This window comes from Garra rufa, chromosome 20 (assembly GCF_049309525.1).
Source record: "Garra rufa chromosome 20, GarRuf1.0, whole genome shotgun sequence".
Classification (NCBI taxonomy): Eukaryota; Metazoa; Chordata; class Actinopteri; order Cypriniformes; family Cyprinidae; genus Garra; species Garra rufa.
The window spans coordinates 24,585,621-24,605,454 of record NC_133380.1 but is presented as its reverse complement, the minus strand read 5'-3'; the positions used below and the strand labels follow the sequence as shown (position 1 = coordinate 24,605,454).

The window sequence follows — 19,834 nt, the reverse complement described above, 5'->3', positions numbered from 1 at the left end:
CCTCAATGGGCTCAAATGGAGGCCGAGAGAGGGCTTCAAGGACCACAGCGAGATCCCAAGAAGGAGTTCTGGGTATCACCCGAGGCCTTATCCTGAGTGCACCACGAAGGAAACGTATGACCAAGGGGTTCTTGCCCACTGACACGCCACCAAGAGGGGTGTGGAAGGCCGATAGTGCCGCCACGTAAACCTTCAGGGTGGAGTGGGCTAGCCCTGTGGAGAGGCGAGACTGCAAAAACTCCAGCACTGTACCAATCGGGCAGTGAACTGGGTCAGCGTGTCGCTCTTCACACCATGAAGTGAAAACCTTCCACTTAAGGCCATAAAGTTTCCTTGTAGAGGGAGCTCTAGAGTGAAGGATGGTCTCCACAACCTCGGCTGAGAGACCACTGTCTATGAGGTGTGCCCCCTCAGAGGCCACACCCATAGTTTCCACTTCTCCGGGTGGGGGTGGCAAATTGCACCCCAGCCTGAGAAAGAAGGTCCTTCCTGACCGGAATCTCCCACGGAGAGCCGTCGAGGAGGGAAATGATGTCCGAGAACCATACTCGGGCCGGCCAGTATGGGACTACTAGTAGTAGACTGACTCCGTACCGGCGCACTCTTTCTAGAACTCCTGGGAGCAGAGCGATCGGGGGGAAAGCGTACAGACGAAGCCTCGGCCAGGTCTGTACCATAGCGTCCAGCCCCAGCGGAGCTGGAGGCGTTAGAGAGTACCAAAGGGGACATTGCGATGTCTCCTGAGTCGCAAAGAGGTCCACTTGAGCTTGGCCAAACACTCTCCATATCTGCTTCACCACCTCGGGGTGAAGTTTCCACTCCCCGGGCCTCGGCCCCTGCCTCGACAGGATGTCTGCTCCTATGTTCAGATGCCCAGGGATATGAACTGCACTCAGTGAGAAGAGTTTCCCTTGGGACCACAGGAGGATATGGTACGCCAGCTTGAATAAGGGGCGTGAACGCACACCTCCTTGGTGGTTGATGTAATATACTACCGCCGTGTTGTCGGTGCGAACTAACACATGACGGTTTCTCAGGTCTGGAAGGAAATGCCTCAAGGCCTTGAACACTGCTAACATCTCTAGGCAATTGATGTGCCACAAGAGATGGTGACCGGTCCATAGGCCGGAGGCCGAGCGGCCACTCATGACCACTCCCCACCCGGTGAGGGATGCATCCGTCTCTAGCGTGACGCGGCGACAAGGAGCTCCCAAGACCGGGCCCTGAGATAGGAACCAAGGTTTCTTCCACATGTCTAAGGCACGAAGGCAACGCCACGTGACCTTGATCCTGCGGAATGGATTTCCCCTCGGGGAGAATCCCTTGGTCTTGAGCCACCACTGTAGTGGCCTCATATGCAGCAGGCCAAAAGGTATTACGTTGGCTGCGGCTGCCATGAGACCTAACAGTACTTGGAACTGTTTGACAGTGAGTGACAGGCCTAGCTTGACCGCATTGACTGCAGTAAGGATCGACTCGATCCGAGCAGGAGACATTTGTGCCTGCATCGTGGTCGAATCCCACACCACACCTAGATAAGGGGTTCTCTGTAAAGGAGACAGTACACTTTTCTTGGCGTTGAGCCTCAACCCCAGCTTTTTCATATGAGCGAGAACAACATCTCGATGCTGAGCCGCTAACTGTTCTGAGCTGGCTAGGATCAGCCAGTCGTCTATGTAGTTGAGTATGCGGATGCCCTGGAGTCGCAAAGGAGCCAGCGCAGCATCCACACACTTCGTGAATGTGCGGGGTGAGAGTGCTAGGCCGAAAGGAAGAACTCGATATTGGTAAGCTTCGCCCCTGAAAGCGAACCTGAGAAACTTCCTGTGCTGAGGAAGGATGGAGATATGAAAATATGCATCTTTGAGATCTATCGTGACAAACCAGTCCTCGGACCTGATTTGAGACACGACCTGCTTGACAGTTAGCATTCTGAACTTCAGCTTCATGACTGAGCGGTTCAGTAGCCTGAGATCTAAGATGGGCCTCAGCCCTCCATCCTTCTTGGGAACGATGAAGTACCGGCTGTAAAACCCGGATTCTCTGTGCTGAGGAGGGACCACCTCGATGGCGCCCTTCCTTAGAAGAGAATTTACTTCTTGTTCCATCACCAGAACCTGCTCTGGGCCTACCAGAGTAGGAAATACTCCACTGAACTGAGGCGGAGGAGCGCCGAACTGGATTTGATAACCTTTCTCTACCGTACGGAGAACCCATGAAGACACATTTGGCAGTAGTTTCCACGCTGCTAAGAAATGTACTAAGGGAACCAGCCTCTCGAGACTGGCCTCTGGTAGAGTTTGAGGAGCTAATTCGGTGGCCTGTAACAGCTGACTGGCAAGCGACACCTGAACTAATTGCTCTGAGGACCCCCGTAGGGGTGACAAACTTGCTGAGTCCGCTACGAAATCTGGCGGAAACCCCAGCAGAGGTCTGCGGGAGACTGCCGCGCCCTGAAACACTGGCAGGGTTAGCTGACTGGTCTCCTGAGGGCCCCGAGGGAGAGTGGGTACCATAAAGTGTGGAAGACCCGCTTCTCCCCCGAGAGGGGCTGCCCTCAATGGCCCTGAGACATAAAAGTCAGGGCCGCTTAGCCGAGGACCTCTTCAACTGCAGGACGACCCTCAGGTCCGTCCTGGCCTTAGAGGCCCTCGACTTAGAGCGTGACTTGCCCTGCCCCCTGGATCTATCCGGCGGGGCGCGAGCGGCCACGCTAGCTTTTTGGGTCTGGCGGTGTGAGGAGCTGGTACGCGGCTGGGGCTGCTCCCGTCCAGCAGCCCCAGAATAGACACGGTGAGGGAGGTATTGTTGGAAGGCCGCAGATTGTTTGCGGGCCTCCTGGTATCTGCTGACGACGGCCTCGACCGAGTCGCCAAACAGACCAGGAGACTTGAGTGGGGTGTCCTTTTCCTTCATGTCGGACAGGGACAACCATAGGTGTCTCTCCGCGACCACCAGGGCTGATGACACATTCACCTCCCTGCCTTCATCTAGGTCTTTAAGCAGGTCAGCCTGGTAAGCCTGCAGCACAGACATTGTGTGCAAGCACGAACCAGCCTGACCTGCTGCCGCGTACCCCTTGCCCATTTTAACGGCTTGGTGGGCAAGGTTGGAGCCTTCAAAGATGATGCCGCGGCGGGTGACAGATAGCTTGCTAGCGTCTGTTCAACCCTGGGCATCATCTTATAGCCGTGCTCTTCTGCCCCCCCAATGTTACCATAATAACCGGAGGAGGGGGTGAAGACGCGGGCTGAGAAGGGTTTTTCCCATGATCTCGACAGCTCACTGTGGAGATCAGGGAAAAACGGAAGGCTCCTTCCTGGAGGTGGCTTGCGTGTCCGCAGAAAGCGATCATCTAACTTGCTTTCATGCGGCTCATGGCTGTGCTCGGCGGGCCAGCTGATGTTGAGCCTGGCTACCGCACGAGTCACCACCTCCAGGAGCTCCTCAAACTGCGGGGATTTTACTGGCGGTTGGGGGAGATCAACACTCTCTACGTCAACCTCCTCGGAGGAAGACAAGAGTAGTGTTGAGACCTCCTCTCAGGGGGAAGAAACCGCAGTGCGGGCTTCCACATCCAAGAGGAGATCAACCGATCCGCCGGGTGAGGAAGGAGATAGGGGATCACCCGTCTCCATACCCTCCAGCAGATCGAGCTGCGAACCCCACGAGTGCAGCTGCCGCTCCACCTCAGCGGAAGCGGGGCCAGACCCGCGAGGAACGCTGGTGAAGGCTCCCTCCTCGAAGAGAGCCTTCCGGGAACGGAGCACCCGCAGTGGAAGGCGCTCACACTGCGGACAGCCAGCCCCCTCGAGGGCTGACTGAGCATGCTCCGCTCCTAAGCAGAGAACACACAGACTGTGTGTATCCCCACCAACGATGAATCGCTGGCAGGGAGGAACACACCGTCTGTGTGACTGCTGCACCGCCATTTCAAACTTTTTTCCCCTTTTTGACATTGCTCAAAAGAAAGTTGTGCAAACTGGCACAGAAAAACAGCAATGCAAAGAACCAGGCAAACAGACCAACATAGAGCGCTTCGCTGAATGACAAAAGCTGAAGCCGGTTTGAAACGCACTTGCTTATATATTTCCTGGTCGTATGACGTCATCACGTTGGTGACGTCACTCCCGTCATCCTATTGGTTGCAGACTGATTCAGAGCCGGGTTCGCCAATGGCATTCCCCCAAAGCGTTGATGACGCAGTGTAGAGTTCCCGAAAGGGAACTACCCAGCAGCTGGGTAAAATATTAAAAGTAACCCAATAAAATGACTCAACAGGCTAAACCCAGCATTTGGGCAAAAAAAAAACAATAACCCAGCATTTTTAAAGTGCAGAAAAACTACCCAGCACCTGGGTAAAAAATATTAAAAATAACCCAGTAACTCAATAAGCTGAACCCAGCATTTGGGTTAAACACAATAACCTAGGTTTTTTCTGTAACTCAGATGCTGGGTCATTTTTACTGTAAATACAAAATAAGAATCAATTCAGTTACTTGTGTTGATGAAAATAATGTATTCCTGTGGCAGACTGCAGAAACGGAGAGGATCTTAATGGAAGAAGTCGGTTCTGCAGAACCTCCGACACAAAATGCAGAAGAGGAAGAAGATGGGGAGGAAGTGGAAGAGGCAGGTATGACACATTATAAAAAGTTAGAAGTCATATAGTACACCACTATTCGTGCTGCATAAATATTAAGAGCAGTACAGTCGGTGAGCTGCGCATTGCATTGTGACAAATCCTCACACTGAAATGATCATAATCCTATCAGCATACACCAAATCGACTGAATCCGGTGACTGTGGCTAGGGCTATGTTTTTTTTTTTTTTTTTTCATGAAGCACACTGTACAGTAGTTCAGATATGGCCAGGAATGAAGCATCCAACTTTTTATTTAATATTAATGACTTTTTTATTGATTTTTTTTTCTTTTACATTTTTTCCTGAATGTGTCTGTTAATCAAATGTTTGATGAAAGACTCAAAAGATTCTAATGAAGATTTGCCAACTATGCCAGTTCATAGGGCTTTGCTAGTCTTTTTATTTTCAGTCCAATTGAAATGAGAAGAATATTCTAGGATCTAATATCTTGCAATGCAGCTTTGACTCCTAAGTCTTTAGACTACTTATTATCCTCAAGCGATATCATCCTCAAAGCCAATATTTTGATATAAAATAGACTGTTAAAAAATGTGTCTGCTGAACTTAAAAAAGAAATGAAGGGAATAGTAGTGTTAGTTTTTTTTTTTTTTTTTTTTAAGAATTATTACATAGTCTACTCATATTTTGATAGCCTTGAAGTTTTCAGTAAAGACTTCACCCTTGGTTTTATATATCTCTGCAATTTTCCATCTCTGTAGGTATTACTTTACCATTGCTGTTTAGAGGCCAAGGCTCAGTGGTAATTTGGCGCTGACACTCATTTAAAGTAAACATATTTGTATTGGTGTTGTATTTGCCTTCACTCTTGCTGTTTTCCCTGCTGTTTAACTGGTTAGGCAGGAGGTGGTGGGCCACGTAAAACAGTAGGAAGTATAGCAGGAAACAGATGGCAGCTGTATTGTTTCTTTGCTAAAAGGACTACGGGGACTGTTAAGGGAGCCGGATCGGGGAGGAACGCTGAAACTTGTCAGTATTAGCGCTAACTAATCAGGGCTCGTCTTGGCCCACGCAACAGATACATTAAGTATTTTTGACATAAGATGGAGGAAATAGACAGCTAATGAAGATGAATGAGGCAAAGAGAGGGGGCCGCCCTGTCAGCAGGGATGATGGGCGAGAAAAGAGGCCTTCCTGCGATTGTCAGTGAGAATCACAGCAATCTGACACAGACAGACTAATTGAAGGCTCATCTTCAAGTCACTGACCTCACATAGTACTGAAGTTAAAAAACTGTAACTTACTGTAAATATCCTGAATTTCATTTAAATAAATAAATACATACATACTTTACCCGAGATTCACAATTATTCAATCCTGTGTATACAGAATCTGACGTTTCACACAGTACATTCCTAAACCCCGGGTTAATGTTCTTATTTGTATATTTCCGATGTCATTGTTTGTCACTCATTATACTAACACAGTGCTCGACATGTTGAGACGTTGTGCTGTGTATCCTCATTATTATCTGGTTATCCAGAATGGTCTTTTTGGACTATAAAGGTAAGAATGAAACGGTGTCTTCTACTCCAATTCAACGTTTACCGTCACCATTTTACATTTTTTCCCACTCAAAGGTTAAACGACTTGTTTATACATTGCGCAATGTTTCCATAACAGGTGAATATATGGAATCCCATTTCCACTAGTGAGAAACAATTTATTGTGACTTTTTATCTCACAATTCTGACTTTTGCTCTCAGACATGTGTGATACAAATTCGGAATTCATTTTTTTCTCACAATTGTGAGATATAAATTCACAATTGCGAGTAATAAAGTCAGAATTGCGTGATATAAACTTGGAATTGCAAGTTATAAAGTCAGAATTCCAAGATAATGTCACAATTCTGACTTTTTTCTCAGAATTACATAATATAAACTCACAGTTGCATGAATAATATTAGAATTGGGAGGTTGTGAGTTTATGTCACGCAGTTCTAAGGCAAAAAGTCAGAAGTGTGAGTTTATATCAGTTATTTTATATTTATTCAATCGCAATTGTGAGTTATAAATGGAAAAAAAGACTGATATGTTCTCAGAATTGCAAGTTTGTTTCTTACAATGCTGACTTAATAACTCGCAATTGCAAATTCTGAGGAAAAAAGTCACAATTGTGAGATATGAACTCGTAATTCTGAGAAAAAAGTTAGAATTGCGAGTTTTTTCTCAGAATTCTGAGATATAATGTCAGAATTGCAAGTTTATATCTCACAGTTCTGACTTTATAACTCAAAATTGCAAATTTTTATCACACAATTCTGAGTAAAAAAGTGACAATTGCAAGTTTATATCTCACGGTTCTAACTTTATAACTCGCAATTGCAAATTCTGAGGAAAAAAGTCACAATTGCAAGTTTATATCTCACGGTTCTAACTTTATAACTCGCAGTCGCAAATTCTGAGGAAAAAGTCATAATTGTGATGAGATTTAAACTCACAATTCTGAGAAAAAAGTTAGAATTGTGAGTTTATATCTTACAATTCTGACTTTATAACTTGCGATTGCGATTTTTTATCTCAGAATTGTGAGATATAAACACGCAATTGCAAGTTATAAAGTCAGAAATGTGAGATATAAACTCGCAATTCTGACTTTTTCTAAGAATTAATATAAACTCGCAATTGTGAGTTATAAAGAGACATTTTCTCAGAATTAAGACTACGATTGCGATTTTTTATCTCAGAATTCTGAGAAAGAATGTCAGAATTGCAAGCAAGTTTATATCTCACAGTTCCGACATTATAACTTACAATTGCAAGTTTTTATCTCATAATTCTGAGAAAAAATGTCAGAATTGCAAGTTTATATCTCACAGTTCTGACTTTATAACTTGCAATAGCAAATTCTGAGGAAAAACAGTCACAATTGTGAGATATAAACTTGCAATTTTGAGATTTTATATCTATATAGACTTTGCAATTCTGACTTTATCTCACAATTCTGAGAAAAAAATGTCACAATTGCGAGTTTATATCTCACAGTTCTGACTTAACTTGCAATAGCAAATTCTGAGGAAAAACAGTCACAATTGTGAGATATAAACTTGCAATTTTGAGATTTTATATCTATATAGACTTTGCAATTCTGACTTTATCTCACAATTCTGAGAAAAAAAGTCACAACTGCGAGTATATATCTCACAGTTCTGACTTAATAACTTGCAATAGCAAATTCTGAGGAAAAAAAGTCACAATTGCTTTATAATTTCTAAAGATATAAACTCAATTCTGAGAAAAAGTATCTTTATAACTCGCAATTGCGAGTTTATATTAATTCTGAGAAAAAGTCAGAATTGCGGGTTTATATCTCACATTTTTGACTTTATAACTTGCAATTGCGTGTTTATATCTCACAATTCTGACTTTATAACTCACAATTACATATTCGGAGGAAAAAAGTCACAATTGCAAGATATAAACTTGCAATTTTGAGATTTTATATCTATATAGACTTTGCAATTCTGACTTTATCTCACAATTCTGAGAAAAAAAGTCACAACTGCGAGTTTATATCTCACAGTTCTGACTTAATAACTTGCAATAGCAAATTCTGAGGAAAAAAAAGTCAGAATTGCGAGATATAAACTAATTTCTGAGAAAAAGTCAGAATTGCAAGTTTATATCTTGCGATTCTGACTTTATAACTCACAATTGCGAGTTTATATCAATTCTGAGAAAAAAAGTCACAACTGTGAGTTTATATCTCACAGTTCTGACTTAATAACTTGCAATAGCAAATTCTGAGGAAAAAAGTCACAATTGCTTTATAATTTCTAAAGATATAAACTCAATTCTGAGAAAAAGTCTCTTTATAACTTGTAATTGCGTGTTTATATCTCACAATTCTGAGAAAAAAAAGGCAGAATTGCAAGATGTAAAATCGTAATTGTGAAAAAAGGCAGAATTGTGAAATAAAATGTCACAATTACATTATTTTTAAATTATTTATTCAGAGGCAGAAACGGGCTTCCATAGGCATGCGACTGAGTGTCGTTTGTTAATAAAAATATCCGCAGACCGTTTTTTTGTCCCCTCAGAATTGGAACTCGCTATTGCATGTTTGTAATCACACAGTTCTGAGAAGAAAATGTTTTATTCAGTGACGGAAATGGACTTCCATATGTATGGTATTTGTGGAGTTAGGACAAAGTTTTAAAAGTCTTTTAAGTTATTTATTCCCACAGGATTTCTTCATGAGAGTCAGCAGTTTCTATCAATGCATATTTTTCATTTAAAATGCAATTGCTACCTTTTAACCTGAGTTGGTTATAGGCTATATTTAAATGTTTTGTCACTTTCTTGAGCAACTTGATATTTAAATCTATATAGAAGAAAAATATTATAACATTATAGTAAAACTGTCACGGATTGGTCAGGTTCTTCCACAGCAATCACGCCACGTTCACTGTCACCTGCATTCTGACAAGTCACACCTGCACCTAATCACCCAGGCACCTTTAAATACACTCCACACACTCCACTCAATGTCCGGGCTCGTCATTACGAAGCGGACTCAAGCGGGAGCTTTCCTCAGCGAACGCTACTCTCTACACAAGCCTTTCTCAACGAATCCTGCCTTAAAGATACTTACCTGTTTCTACTCACCTGTTTCTCGTCTTCCTCAGTCTCTGTGCAGATCTCATCGTCGAGGACGATCGTGCCGTAAGCCAGTCCTGATTCCTCAAAGAGTGCGAGTGTGTGCCATAAGTCTTCTGGTCAGTCGCCACTTCCAGCGTGGCGTTGAATGTCCGTCTTCCACCTGTCCTGCAAAGAAAGAGAAGCATTAGCGTTTACCAATCATCGCACTCAAATATCCATTCTGTGAACGCCATCACTCACCTGATCCACCGACCTGAATCACGTCTTTGCACTGCTGTTGATTAATAAACTCACTAACCTTTACTTACCTTGTTGTCCGTCTGCTTCCTGACAGAAGCCCAGACCTACACAGTTTGCAGCATGAGTGCACACAATCCATTCCAGGAGTTGGTGGATTCTCTGCGGAAAGTTTTAACCGCGGCTCATTCTCCCACACCTTTCGCACCTCCGGCACCGTCACCACCGAGCACTTCTTCTTCTACTGGAGTCTCCAGTCCCATGGCTCGACCGGCGCCCTACTCTGGCGGGGCGGAGGAGTGCAGTGGATTTTTGTTGCAATGTTCATTGATTTTCACCATGCAACCTTCTCTATATCCTACAGATCAATCAAAAATCGCCTCATCGTCTCTCTGCTCACAGGACCCGCTCTTCAATGGGCCGATACGATTTTGACCCAAGCTGGACCGGCCACTCGTTCCCTTCAAGCCTTCATTTCCCATTTCAAAGAGGTCTTCGGCCACAACTCTACCATCTCTCGCAAGGTACGATGTCTACCCAGGAATATGCACTATGTTTCCGCACCCTAGCGGCTGCAAGTGGATGGAACGAGCGTTCTTTATTGACCACCTACCGGCTTGGTTTAGAACCTTCTCTACGCCTCCAACTAACTGCGTTGGACGACACTATGGGTCTTGAAAGGTTTATCCAACAATCCCTCAGATGTTCAGACCGAATGAAATCTTACCAATCCCATTCAGAGCTTAAGAATACTGCACTCCTCCCTCCATCTGCACCCGCCAACCCTCCAGAACCAGAACCCATGATTCTCGAATTTGGTAGACTGTCCGCCGCTGAACGACAGAGGAGGCTGACCCAGGGTCTCTGTTTGTACTGCGGAGCCGATGGACATAATCGACTCAGTTGTCCACTTCGCCCCATCAGAGCTGCGGTGATTGTCATCCGGTCGGATGAAGAAAGTATGAACCCCCTCACAATATATGTGCAGTTAACCACACCTCGCTCTTCTGTTTCAGTCCCCGCGCTCATCGACTCCGGGTCAGCAGGAAATTTCATCTCGGGGTCCCTCTGTCGTCAGCTCCAGCTCAACACCAAAGCCTCGGTCAACGTCTACCAGATTCAACCCATGACCAATGCCTTCTCAGTACGACCACGTATTCAACGTAAATGCGAACCCATCCAACTTCAAGTCGGAGTGCTTCACAAGGAGGACATCCAGCTGCTGGTTCTGGAGGGTGCTCATATGGACATCATACTAGGGCGCCCGTGGCTGGTGAAGCATGATCCCATCATCTCTTGGGGCTCCGGCGAAGTGATGCGATGGGGTAAGAAGTGTTCCTCAGAGTGTTTTCCAGATCTTCCTCGTCCCATTCCACGTCCAGTACCCGTCTACGTCACATCCATCGAAAGCCCCATGGAAAAAAGGTCTACGAATATCCCTAAAATCTACTCAGAGTTCCAGGACATCTTCTGCCCCAAGAGAGCTTCCCAGCTACCTCCACATCGGCCATGGGACTGCGCGATTGACCTGATTCCCAACGCGCCCTTGCCCAGAGGTAAGATCTACCCGTTGTCGCTTCCGGAGACTAAGGCCATGGAGTAGTATATCCAGGAGGCTCTCAGTCTGGGTTATATCTGTCATTCCACTTCCCCTGCTGCTTCCAGCTTCTTCTTTGTGGCCAAAATGATGGAGGGCTGCGGCCGTGTATTGACTACAGAATTCTCAATCAAAGCACCATCCCCTTCAAGTATCCTCTTCCTCTCGTCCCTGCGGCCCTAGAACAACTCCGGACCGCAACCATCTTTACCAAGTTGGACCTCCGCAGCGCTTACAATCTGGTGCGAATACGTGAGGGGGACGAGTGGAAGACCTCTTTCGTGACTCCAACTGGCCACTACGAATACCTGGTGATGCCGTACGGATTGGTCAACGCCCCCTCCGTATTCCAAAACTTCATTCATGAAGTCCTACGGGAGTTTCTCCATCGATTCGTGATCGTATACATTGAGCGATATCCTGATCTACTCCCGGAGTGAGGAAGAACACCGGCACAACGTTGCGGAGGTCCTCCACAAACTCAGACAACGTCAACTCTTCCTGAAAGCCGAGAAATGCACCTTCCATCTCAAGTCAGTTCACTTCCTAGGATACATCATCGATTAGCAGGGGGTCTGCATGGACGAGGGGAAGGTATCTGCCGTAACCAACTGGCCCACTCCAACGTCCATAAAGGAACTCCAGAGATTCCTTGGATTTGCTAACTTCTATCGACGGTTCATTCATAGGTACAGCATCATCACAGCTCCGCTCACGAACCTCCTCAAAGGGAAGCCCAAAACTCTCGTCTGGTCGTCTGAAGCCGCCGCAGCCTTCCAATCCTTAAAATCAGCCTTCACTCAAGCACCTCTACTTACCCATCCGGATCCTGATCGCCCTTTTGTAGTGGAGGTGGACGCCTCCACGTCTGGAGTTGGAGCAGTCCTCTCACAATACCATGGAACACCCAGAAAACTCCATCCATGCGCCTACTTCTCCCGGAAGCTCAGCCCAGCGGAGAGGAATTACGACATCGGGAACCGGGAGCTCCTAGCCATCAAACTCGCCCTGGAGGAGTGGCGACACTGGTTGGAGGGTGCTAACAATCCATTCCAAGTCCTCACAGACCACAAAAATCTTCAATATCTCCGCGCAGCTAAACGACTCTGTCCCCGTCAAGCAAGATGGTCCTTATTCTTCTCCAGATTCCAATTCACCATATCCTATCGTCCTGGTCCTAAAAACGTCCGAGCTGACGCCCTTTCCCGGTTGAATGATTCTCAAGACACTCCTGAAGTCCCTTCCACGATACTCCCCGAAGACATAATCGTCAGTCCCATCGAATGGGCAGCTCCTCCAGCCGTCGCCACTCCTGATCCCCGACCTCCGCCGGGCTGTCCTCCAGATCGTCAGTACATCCCTAGGATCCAACGGGTAGATCTCATCCACGGCACACATACCTCTCCGGGCACTGGACATCCGGGGGCCAACGGAACTCTCTCGTTGCTATCCGAACGCTTCTGGTGGCCGGACATGGCAAGGGATGTGAGGAGGTACGTGCAAGGCTGCAAGGAATGTGCCACGTCAAAAAGTCCCAGACATCTACCCGCCGGAAAACTCCATCCCTTGCCAGTTCCTAACCGCCCCTGGTCACACCTAGGAGTGGATTTCATGACGGACTTACCCCCGTCGGATGGGAACACCTGTGTTTTCGTCATCGTGGATCGCTTCTCCAAATTCTGCAGATTATTACCCTTGAAAGGCCTCCCTACTGCATTTGAGACTGCAGAATTACTATTTAATCATGTCTTCAGATACTTCGGCATCCCCGATGATATAGTGTCCGACAGGGGACCCCAGTTCTACCAGAAAGACTCGGGAGAATAAATACTGAAACGATTACATTTATTTAGAAACTCAGCAAGCAATCAGGTTCTTTGGCGTAGGCCTCGTTCGTAACTCGCATTCGGGGGGTACGGAATCTGTGAGTCCCGCCTGAAGATGAAGGCGGGGGCGCCGCTCACCCCCGGCGGAGTCAGGAAAGGGGCCATCTGGTGGTGGTGGGGCGGATGGAGGAAAAGAGCGATGTGAAGTCACCGGGATGGAGGGGATCGCCTGACTGATGGTGAAGTGGAGGAGTTGGAGGAAAGATCCCATCTTGGTGGAGGCGGGGAGGATGGAGGTACTGGAGCGTCAGCATCTGCGAACTCAGACAAGTGTAAGCGCTTCCCTTTTTATAGAAGATGATATGATTGGATAGATGGGGAGGTAATTAGTGACGCGAACGATTGAGTCTTCCTGGCAGAACTTGCGCTGGCTTCATTATATTTCAAGAGTCTGGAAAGCATTCTTCAAGCTCCTAAGTGTGGCCGTCAGCCTCTCCTCTGGCTACCATCCGCAGACCAACAGCCAGACGGAGAGGAAGATCCAGGAAGTGGGGCGGTTCCTCAGAACCTTTTGTCATGCTCATCAGAATTCCTGGTACCAGTTTCTGGGCTGGGCGGAATGCGCCCAAAATTCACTGCGGCAAGCTACCACCGGCCTCACACCATTCCAGTGCGTCCTAGGATTCCAACCTCCACTGTTTCCCTGGAATGGTGAACCATCTGAGGTGCCTGCAGTGGATTACTGGTTCCGGGAAAGCGAGAGAGTCTGGGACGAAGCTCACCACCATCTTCAGAGGGCAGTTCGCAGATACAAGTCAACTGCCGATAGAAGAAGGATTCTGGCCTCAGTCTATGTTCCTGGAGACAAGGTTTGGCTCTCAACTCGAGACATCCGTCTGCGACTGCCCTCCAAAAAACTTAGTCCCAGGTTTGTTGGCCCCTTCACAGTCTTGGAACAGGTCAATCCAGTCACGTACCGACTCCAGTTACCCCCACAGTACAGGATTCATCCCACTTTCCATGTTTCGTTATTAAAACCCTGGCACCCACCTCTTGTCTCTTCCACAGAACCTGACCAAGAAGAGGAACCCCCTCCCCCGTTGCTTCTGAACGAAGGATCTGTCTACGCGGTTCGAGAAATTCTGCAATCCCGACGTCGTGGTGGCCTTCTGGAGTATTTGGTAGACTGGGAAGGATACGGTCCAGAGGAGAGATCATGGGTTCCTAGAGGCGACATCCTTGACCCAGCACTGTTGGAGGACTTCCACGCAAATCATCCCGGGCAACCGGCACCCCAAGGAAGAGGCAGGCCACCACGGCGCCGGAGGCTCAGGCCCTCAGGAGCGGGCCCTGGGGAGGGGGGTAATGTCACGGATTGGTCAGGTTCTTCCACAGCAATCACGCCACGTTCACTGTCACCTGCATTCTGACAAGTCACACCTGCACCTAATCACCCAGGCACCTTTAAATACACTCCACACACTCCACTCAATGTCCGGGCTCGTCATTACGAAGCGGACTCAAGCGGGAGCTTTCCTCAGCGAACGCTACTCTCTACACAAGCCTTTCTCAACGAATCCTGCCTTAAAGATACTTACCTGTTTCTACTCACCTGTTTCTCGTCTTCCTCAGTCTCTGTGCAGATCTCATCGTCGAGGACGATCGTGCCGTAAGCCAGTCCTGATTCCTCAAAGAGTGCGAGTGTGTGCCATAAGTCTTCTGGTCAGTTGCCACTTCCAGCGTGGCGTTGAATGTCCGTCTTCCACTTGTCCTGCAAAGAAAGAGAAGCATTAGCGTTTACCAATCATCGCACTCAAATATCCATTCTGTGAACGCCATCACTCACCTGATCCACCGACCTGAATCATCGTCTTTGCACTGCTGTTGATTAATAAACTCACTAACCTTTACTTACCTTGTTGTCCGTCTGCTTCCTGACAAAAACATTGGCGTTATAGCCTACTGTATCATGTGTTAATATTGTCTGTATATCATAGTAGAAGTTGCATCTAAAATCTGCTGATGAAACTAGTGGTAGTATTGATAATTTTAATTTTAACCAGTCATTTGTGTTTAAAAAGGTACATTTCATGAGTGTTTATATTGTGCAGCCCTGCCTGAGTGATGCTCACAAAGATAAAACTGTTGTAAACCATAATAAATAACATAATTTAGAAGCTTCTTAAGCCATTTAATGCTCCTAAAGCAAAAATAGCTTTTTGTCAAGGGGGCTTAAATAGTCTATTGACCCCTATTGTTTCTAATAAGCCTGCTAAACTATGAACCCATTAAACCTCAGATATAAAGCATTAACTGAATTCATTGTACTCAGAGCACATCTTTTTAATTGATGCACTTCACCCTTGCAAATTGCTTAGCATTCTGAGAAATAAACGACAGACTAAGTTCTAAACATAGTGAGGTGTGCAGTTTTGTACACTTTACTAATTTTCCCTGCTTAACTTGTCAACTACCCTTAATGTAGGCTTATTTTTCATTTTTATATATAATTTCAGATACCCTGCATCTTATATCGGCTACTAGCTTTCATCATCCAGTATCTATTAAATTTCTAGTGTAATTGATCTTGAGACCAAACTGCTGGACAACAAAGCATCAACATGCTCCTATATCAATATGATGTAATTCTTTATGTTGACCTCAATGAATTGTTCTGACAGTCTAATAGCCTCATTCTCTGGCTGGTGGTTCATATTTAAGTATAACAGCGTGTGCAGACGTACTATCAATATATGATTCTTATGTTGCACATCAGCTCTAATTTCAATGGTATGTGAGAATGTTGGACCTTATTCATTAAGCATAAGAAGAACAAATAAAACCATTCTTAAGTAAATGGTTGCTTTACATTGAATGCAACTGTTTATAAAATGTTAGTAATAAATGTCTTTGCTTGGGTTTCGTGAATGTGGCCCATGGTTTAAACACAGCTAAACATTGCCTGAAGGAATAGTTCCCAAAAAATGAAAATCAGCTGAAAATTAACCCACCCTCGGGGCATTCAAGATGTAAATGAGTGTTTCTGCCTCAGAAAAGATTTTTGAAAATGTAGCATTACATCACTTGCTCACCAATGGATTCTCTGGAGAGAATGGGTGCCGTCATAATGAGAGCTCAAAATGAGAGTACATATACAAATAATGGCTTTAGCACACCCCTTGTTCAATTGCACCCCTGTGAAATTAGAGACAACAATGCATTCTTTGTGAAAAAAAAAGTTTAACTTTTCAAACTGCGCATAATTCTTTCCATCGCTTTGCATTGTTAACTCATAATTAAATGCTTTGTTTGTGATATCTTCCGAACAGCCGCTTGCTTAGAGGTGATGAAAGTTCCCTTTAGACTTGTAGTTTTCTTTGAAGAGGAGCAGACCTCGATTATAGCGCTTCATTTGTTTGTGCTGAACCGCTTTCAAATCAGCAGTTAAATAGAGTTTGAAGCAGTGTACGAAATTAACTGGAGGAATATCATTTAAAATGGATTGGTTGCTTGGAATATTTCTCACTAAACTTAATGAATGACTTCAAATATAAGGCAGTCAGCGTTCCATCAAGGAAATCTTTTAGAAAAGATAAGCATTTTAAGCAAGTCAGCGAGACTGTGCCAGTTTGTTGTGCACTTTATTCAAAATGCAGACAGCTGAATCAACAGAAACACTTTGCCTCTTTATTTCACACTATAGGTCTGAACCTAGTGCTTCTCCACTGGTGAGAAACAGGTTTGTTCAGCAGGAGAAAAAGACGTTAAATGAAAATAATAAAACACAGCTGACCTTCATGTTTTTGTTGTTGATGTCAAAAGTTTAAGCAAACTGATCAAATCAATACTAATGTTAATACATCACTCATTTATGGCATATACATTTATACAACAGTTTTTTTCTGGTTCTTGAATCTTGAATCTGGCTAAGACCCTTTTCCAGCGGTGCAGTATTCTAGTGATAACAGAACTCCAACCATTTCACAGTTTGTATCACTCTGCTTACAGCGTGTCTCACAGCGAGTGTCATGGTGGATGTTTCTGTAACATAGAATTTAGTTGTAAGAGTCTTTAGGCTAGAATGTACTTGTTTAGACTTCAAACATGCAGTTTGTTAATAAAAATAACGTCTATTTTTAAAATTACTTTGATGTTTTCAGAGATGTGAGCTCCAGGGCGTCAGCTGGCATTTAGCACTCATGAACCTGCCAAGAGCAGCCTCACCTTGGCCAGATCTTTTGGAATTTATAATCTCTTGGATATATAATTCATCTCTTGGATATATAATCCAAGATGGCGGCGCGTGCACACGCAGCGGCTTCTCTCTCTCCCGACCAAACAGTGTTTTCGTGTTTTTCCTCCTGTAAGTCGCAGTGTTTTTGTATGTCTTCGTCGCGTTTATCTGCCCTTAAGCGCGTTTATAGCCGAACATTTTTGCTCGACATCGGCAGAAACAAAGTTTTTAAGTTGAACTCTGTGGACACTGAAGAGCTGAATGATCTGGGTCTGCTCCGGAGACCTATTCAATCAACGACCCCCACTCCTGCTCCTCATCCACAATGGAGGCGCCTCAAGCGGTGTGAGAGGAAGCAGAAGAGGGGTAAGCGCGGAGGTATCCGAGCTAGGCTAGCAGCTAGCCCACACAAACCCGCTATCCCTTCCATCGTTCTGGCAAACATATGCTCACTGGATAACAAACTGGACTACATCCGACTACTACGTTCATCTCAAAGGAATGTAAAGGACTGTTGTGTTTTTGTGTTTACGGAAACATGGCTCAGCGACAGTGTCCTGGACCGCGCCATTCAGCTCGACCAGCTGACATGCTATCGTGCCGACAGAGTTTTCGTCGCGGGAGGTAAGACCCGCAGTGGTGGACTTTGTGTTTATATCAATGACGCTTGGTGCCGCGATGCTGTTGCAGTCTGCAAATACTGCTCACCAGTGCTGGAATTTATGGTTATTAAGTGCCGGCCGTTCTATCTACCGAAGGAATATACAGCTATGCTGCTGTTTGCTGTGTACATCCCTCCCACCTCCAACAACTACAGGAGCGAGGCACTAAATGTTCTGTACCAGCACATCAGTGAGCAGCAGACAGCCCACTCTGATGCTTTTCTCATCGTGGCTGGGAATTTCAATCATGCAGACTTAAAAAGTGTGTTTCCCAAAATACAGCAACACATTGACTTTCCAACACGGGGAAATAACACACTGGACCTTGTTTACACCACCCAGAGAGGAGCTTACAAAGCTTCCCCCTCCCCCACCTCGGCGCCTCTGATCACATCACTGTTATGCTAATGCCCTCTTACAGACCGCTCGTTAAAGTCACCAAACCGGTTTGTAAGCAGATACAAGTGTGGCCAGAGGGGTCTTCAGAGGCTTTACAGGACTGCTTTAACACCACAGACTGGGATATGTTTAAACAGGCTGCCACTTACAACAACACCACTGACCTCCAGGAGTACACAGAGACTGTTACAGCCTACATTAACAAATGCACTGAGGATGTAACAGTCACCAAAAACATCACTGTCCACGCCAACCAAAAGCCATGGATGACAGGGGAGGTCTACAGGCTGCTGAAAGCTCGGAACGCTGCCTTCAGAGCTGGGTACGAGGCGAGCCTGAAGACAGCTAGGGCCAACCTGTCCCGTGGCATCAGAGAGGCTAAGAGACAGTACTCCAGAGGAATATCTTGTCGCTTCAAAGACAGCAGATACACACGGAGCCTGTGGCGGGGCATACAGACCATCACGGATTACAAGCCCCCAACATAGACCTGTGACAGCACCATATCCCTGCTGAACGAGCTAAACACCTTCTTCGCTCACTTTGAAGTGCAAAACAGCACCACAGCACAGAAGACCCCACCCCCTCCTGGTGACCAGGTGATGACTTTGTCCCCGGACAGTGTGAGGAGATCCCTCAGCAGGATCAACGCTCGCAAAGCTCCGGGTCCTGACAACATTCCTGGTCGTGTACTGAGAGACTGTGCAGTGGAACTCACTGATGTCTTCACAGACATCTTCAACATCTCACTCTCCCAGGCTGTCGTCCCCACATGTTTCAAAGCTACCACGATCATTCCGGTGCAAAAAAAAGACATCTCCCTCATGCTTTAATGTCTACCGTCCAGTTGCACTTACCCCCATCCTCATGAAGTGCTTTGAACGGCTAGACATGCAGCACATTAAGTCTGTCCTTCCCCCCTCACTGGACCCCTTCCAGTTTGCGTATCGGCCCAACTGCTCGACCGAAGACGCCATCTCCACTGCACTCCACTCAGCACTCACACATCTGGACAAAAAAGACTCATGTCCGAATGCTGTTCATAGACTTCAGTTCAGCATTTAACACTATAATCCCCCAACAGCTCACACAAAAACTGGTCCAGATGGGGTTCAACACCTCACTGTGTAACTGGCTGTTGGATTTCCTCACAGGAAGACCACAAGCAGTACGGGTCGGCAGTAACACATCCAACACCATCATTCTTAACACGGGGGCACCTCAGGGATGTGTGCTGAGCCCCCTCCTCTTCACTCTGCTGACCCACGACTGCACACCGTCACACAGCTCCAACCTCTTCATTAAGTTTGCGGATGACACGACTGTGGTGGGTCTCATTAACAACAGGGATGAGACAAACTACAGAAGCGAGGTGAGCCACCTGGCCACGTGGTGTGGCGACAACAATCTCTCTCTGAATGTGGAGAAGACGAAGGAGACTGTTGTTGACTTCAGGAGAGCGCACACTCAGCACGCTCCTCTGACCATCAACGGCGCGTCTGTGGAGAGAGTGAGCAGCACCAAGTTCCTGGGTGTACATATCACTGAGGATCTGGAGAAAACAACACCACTGCACTGGCCAAGAAAGCACAGCAGCGTCTCTACTTCCTTC

At 46.2% G+C, this 19,834-nt stretch overlaps 1 protein-coding gene across 1 annotated transcript in view; it reads left to right on the top strand.

Annotated features, from left to right (window-relative positions):
* The window catches only part of LOC141293481 (uncharacterized), an 85,278-nt gene that overhangs the window by 18,329 nt on the left and 47,115 nt on the right, over positions 1-19,834 (top strand). Inside the window, exon 5 of the mRNA XM_073825516.1 lies at positions 4,534-4,636. Within this exon, the coding sequence (XP_073681617.1) occupies positions 4,534-4,636 (103 nt within the window). The remainder of the gene's footprint in view (positions 1-4,533; positions 4,637-19,834) is intronic.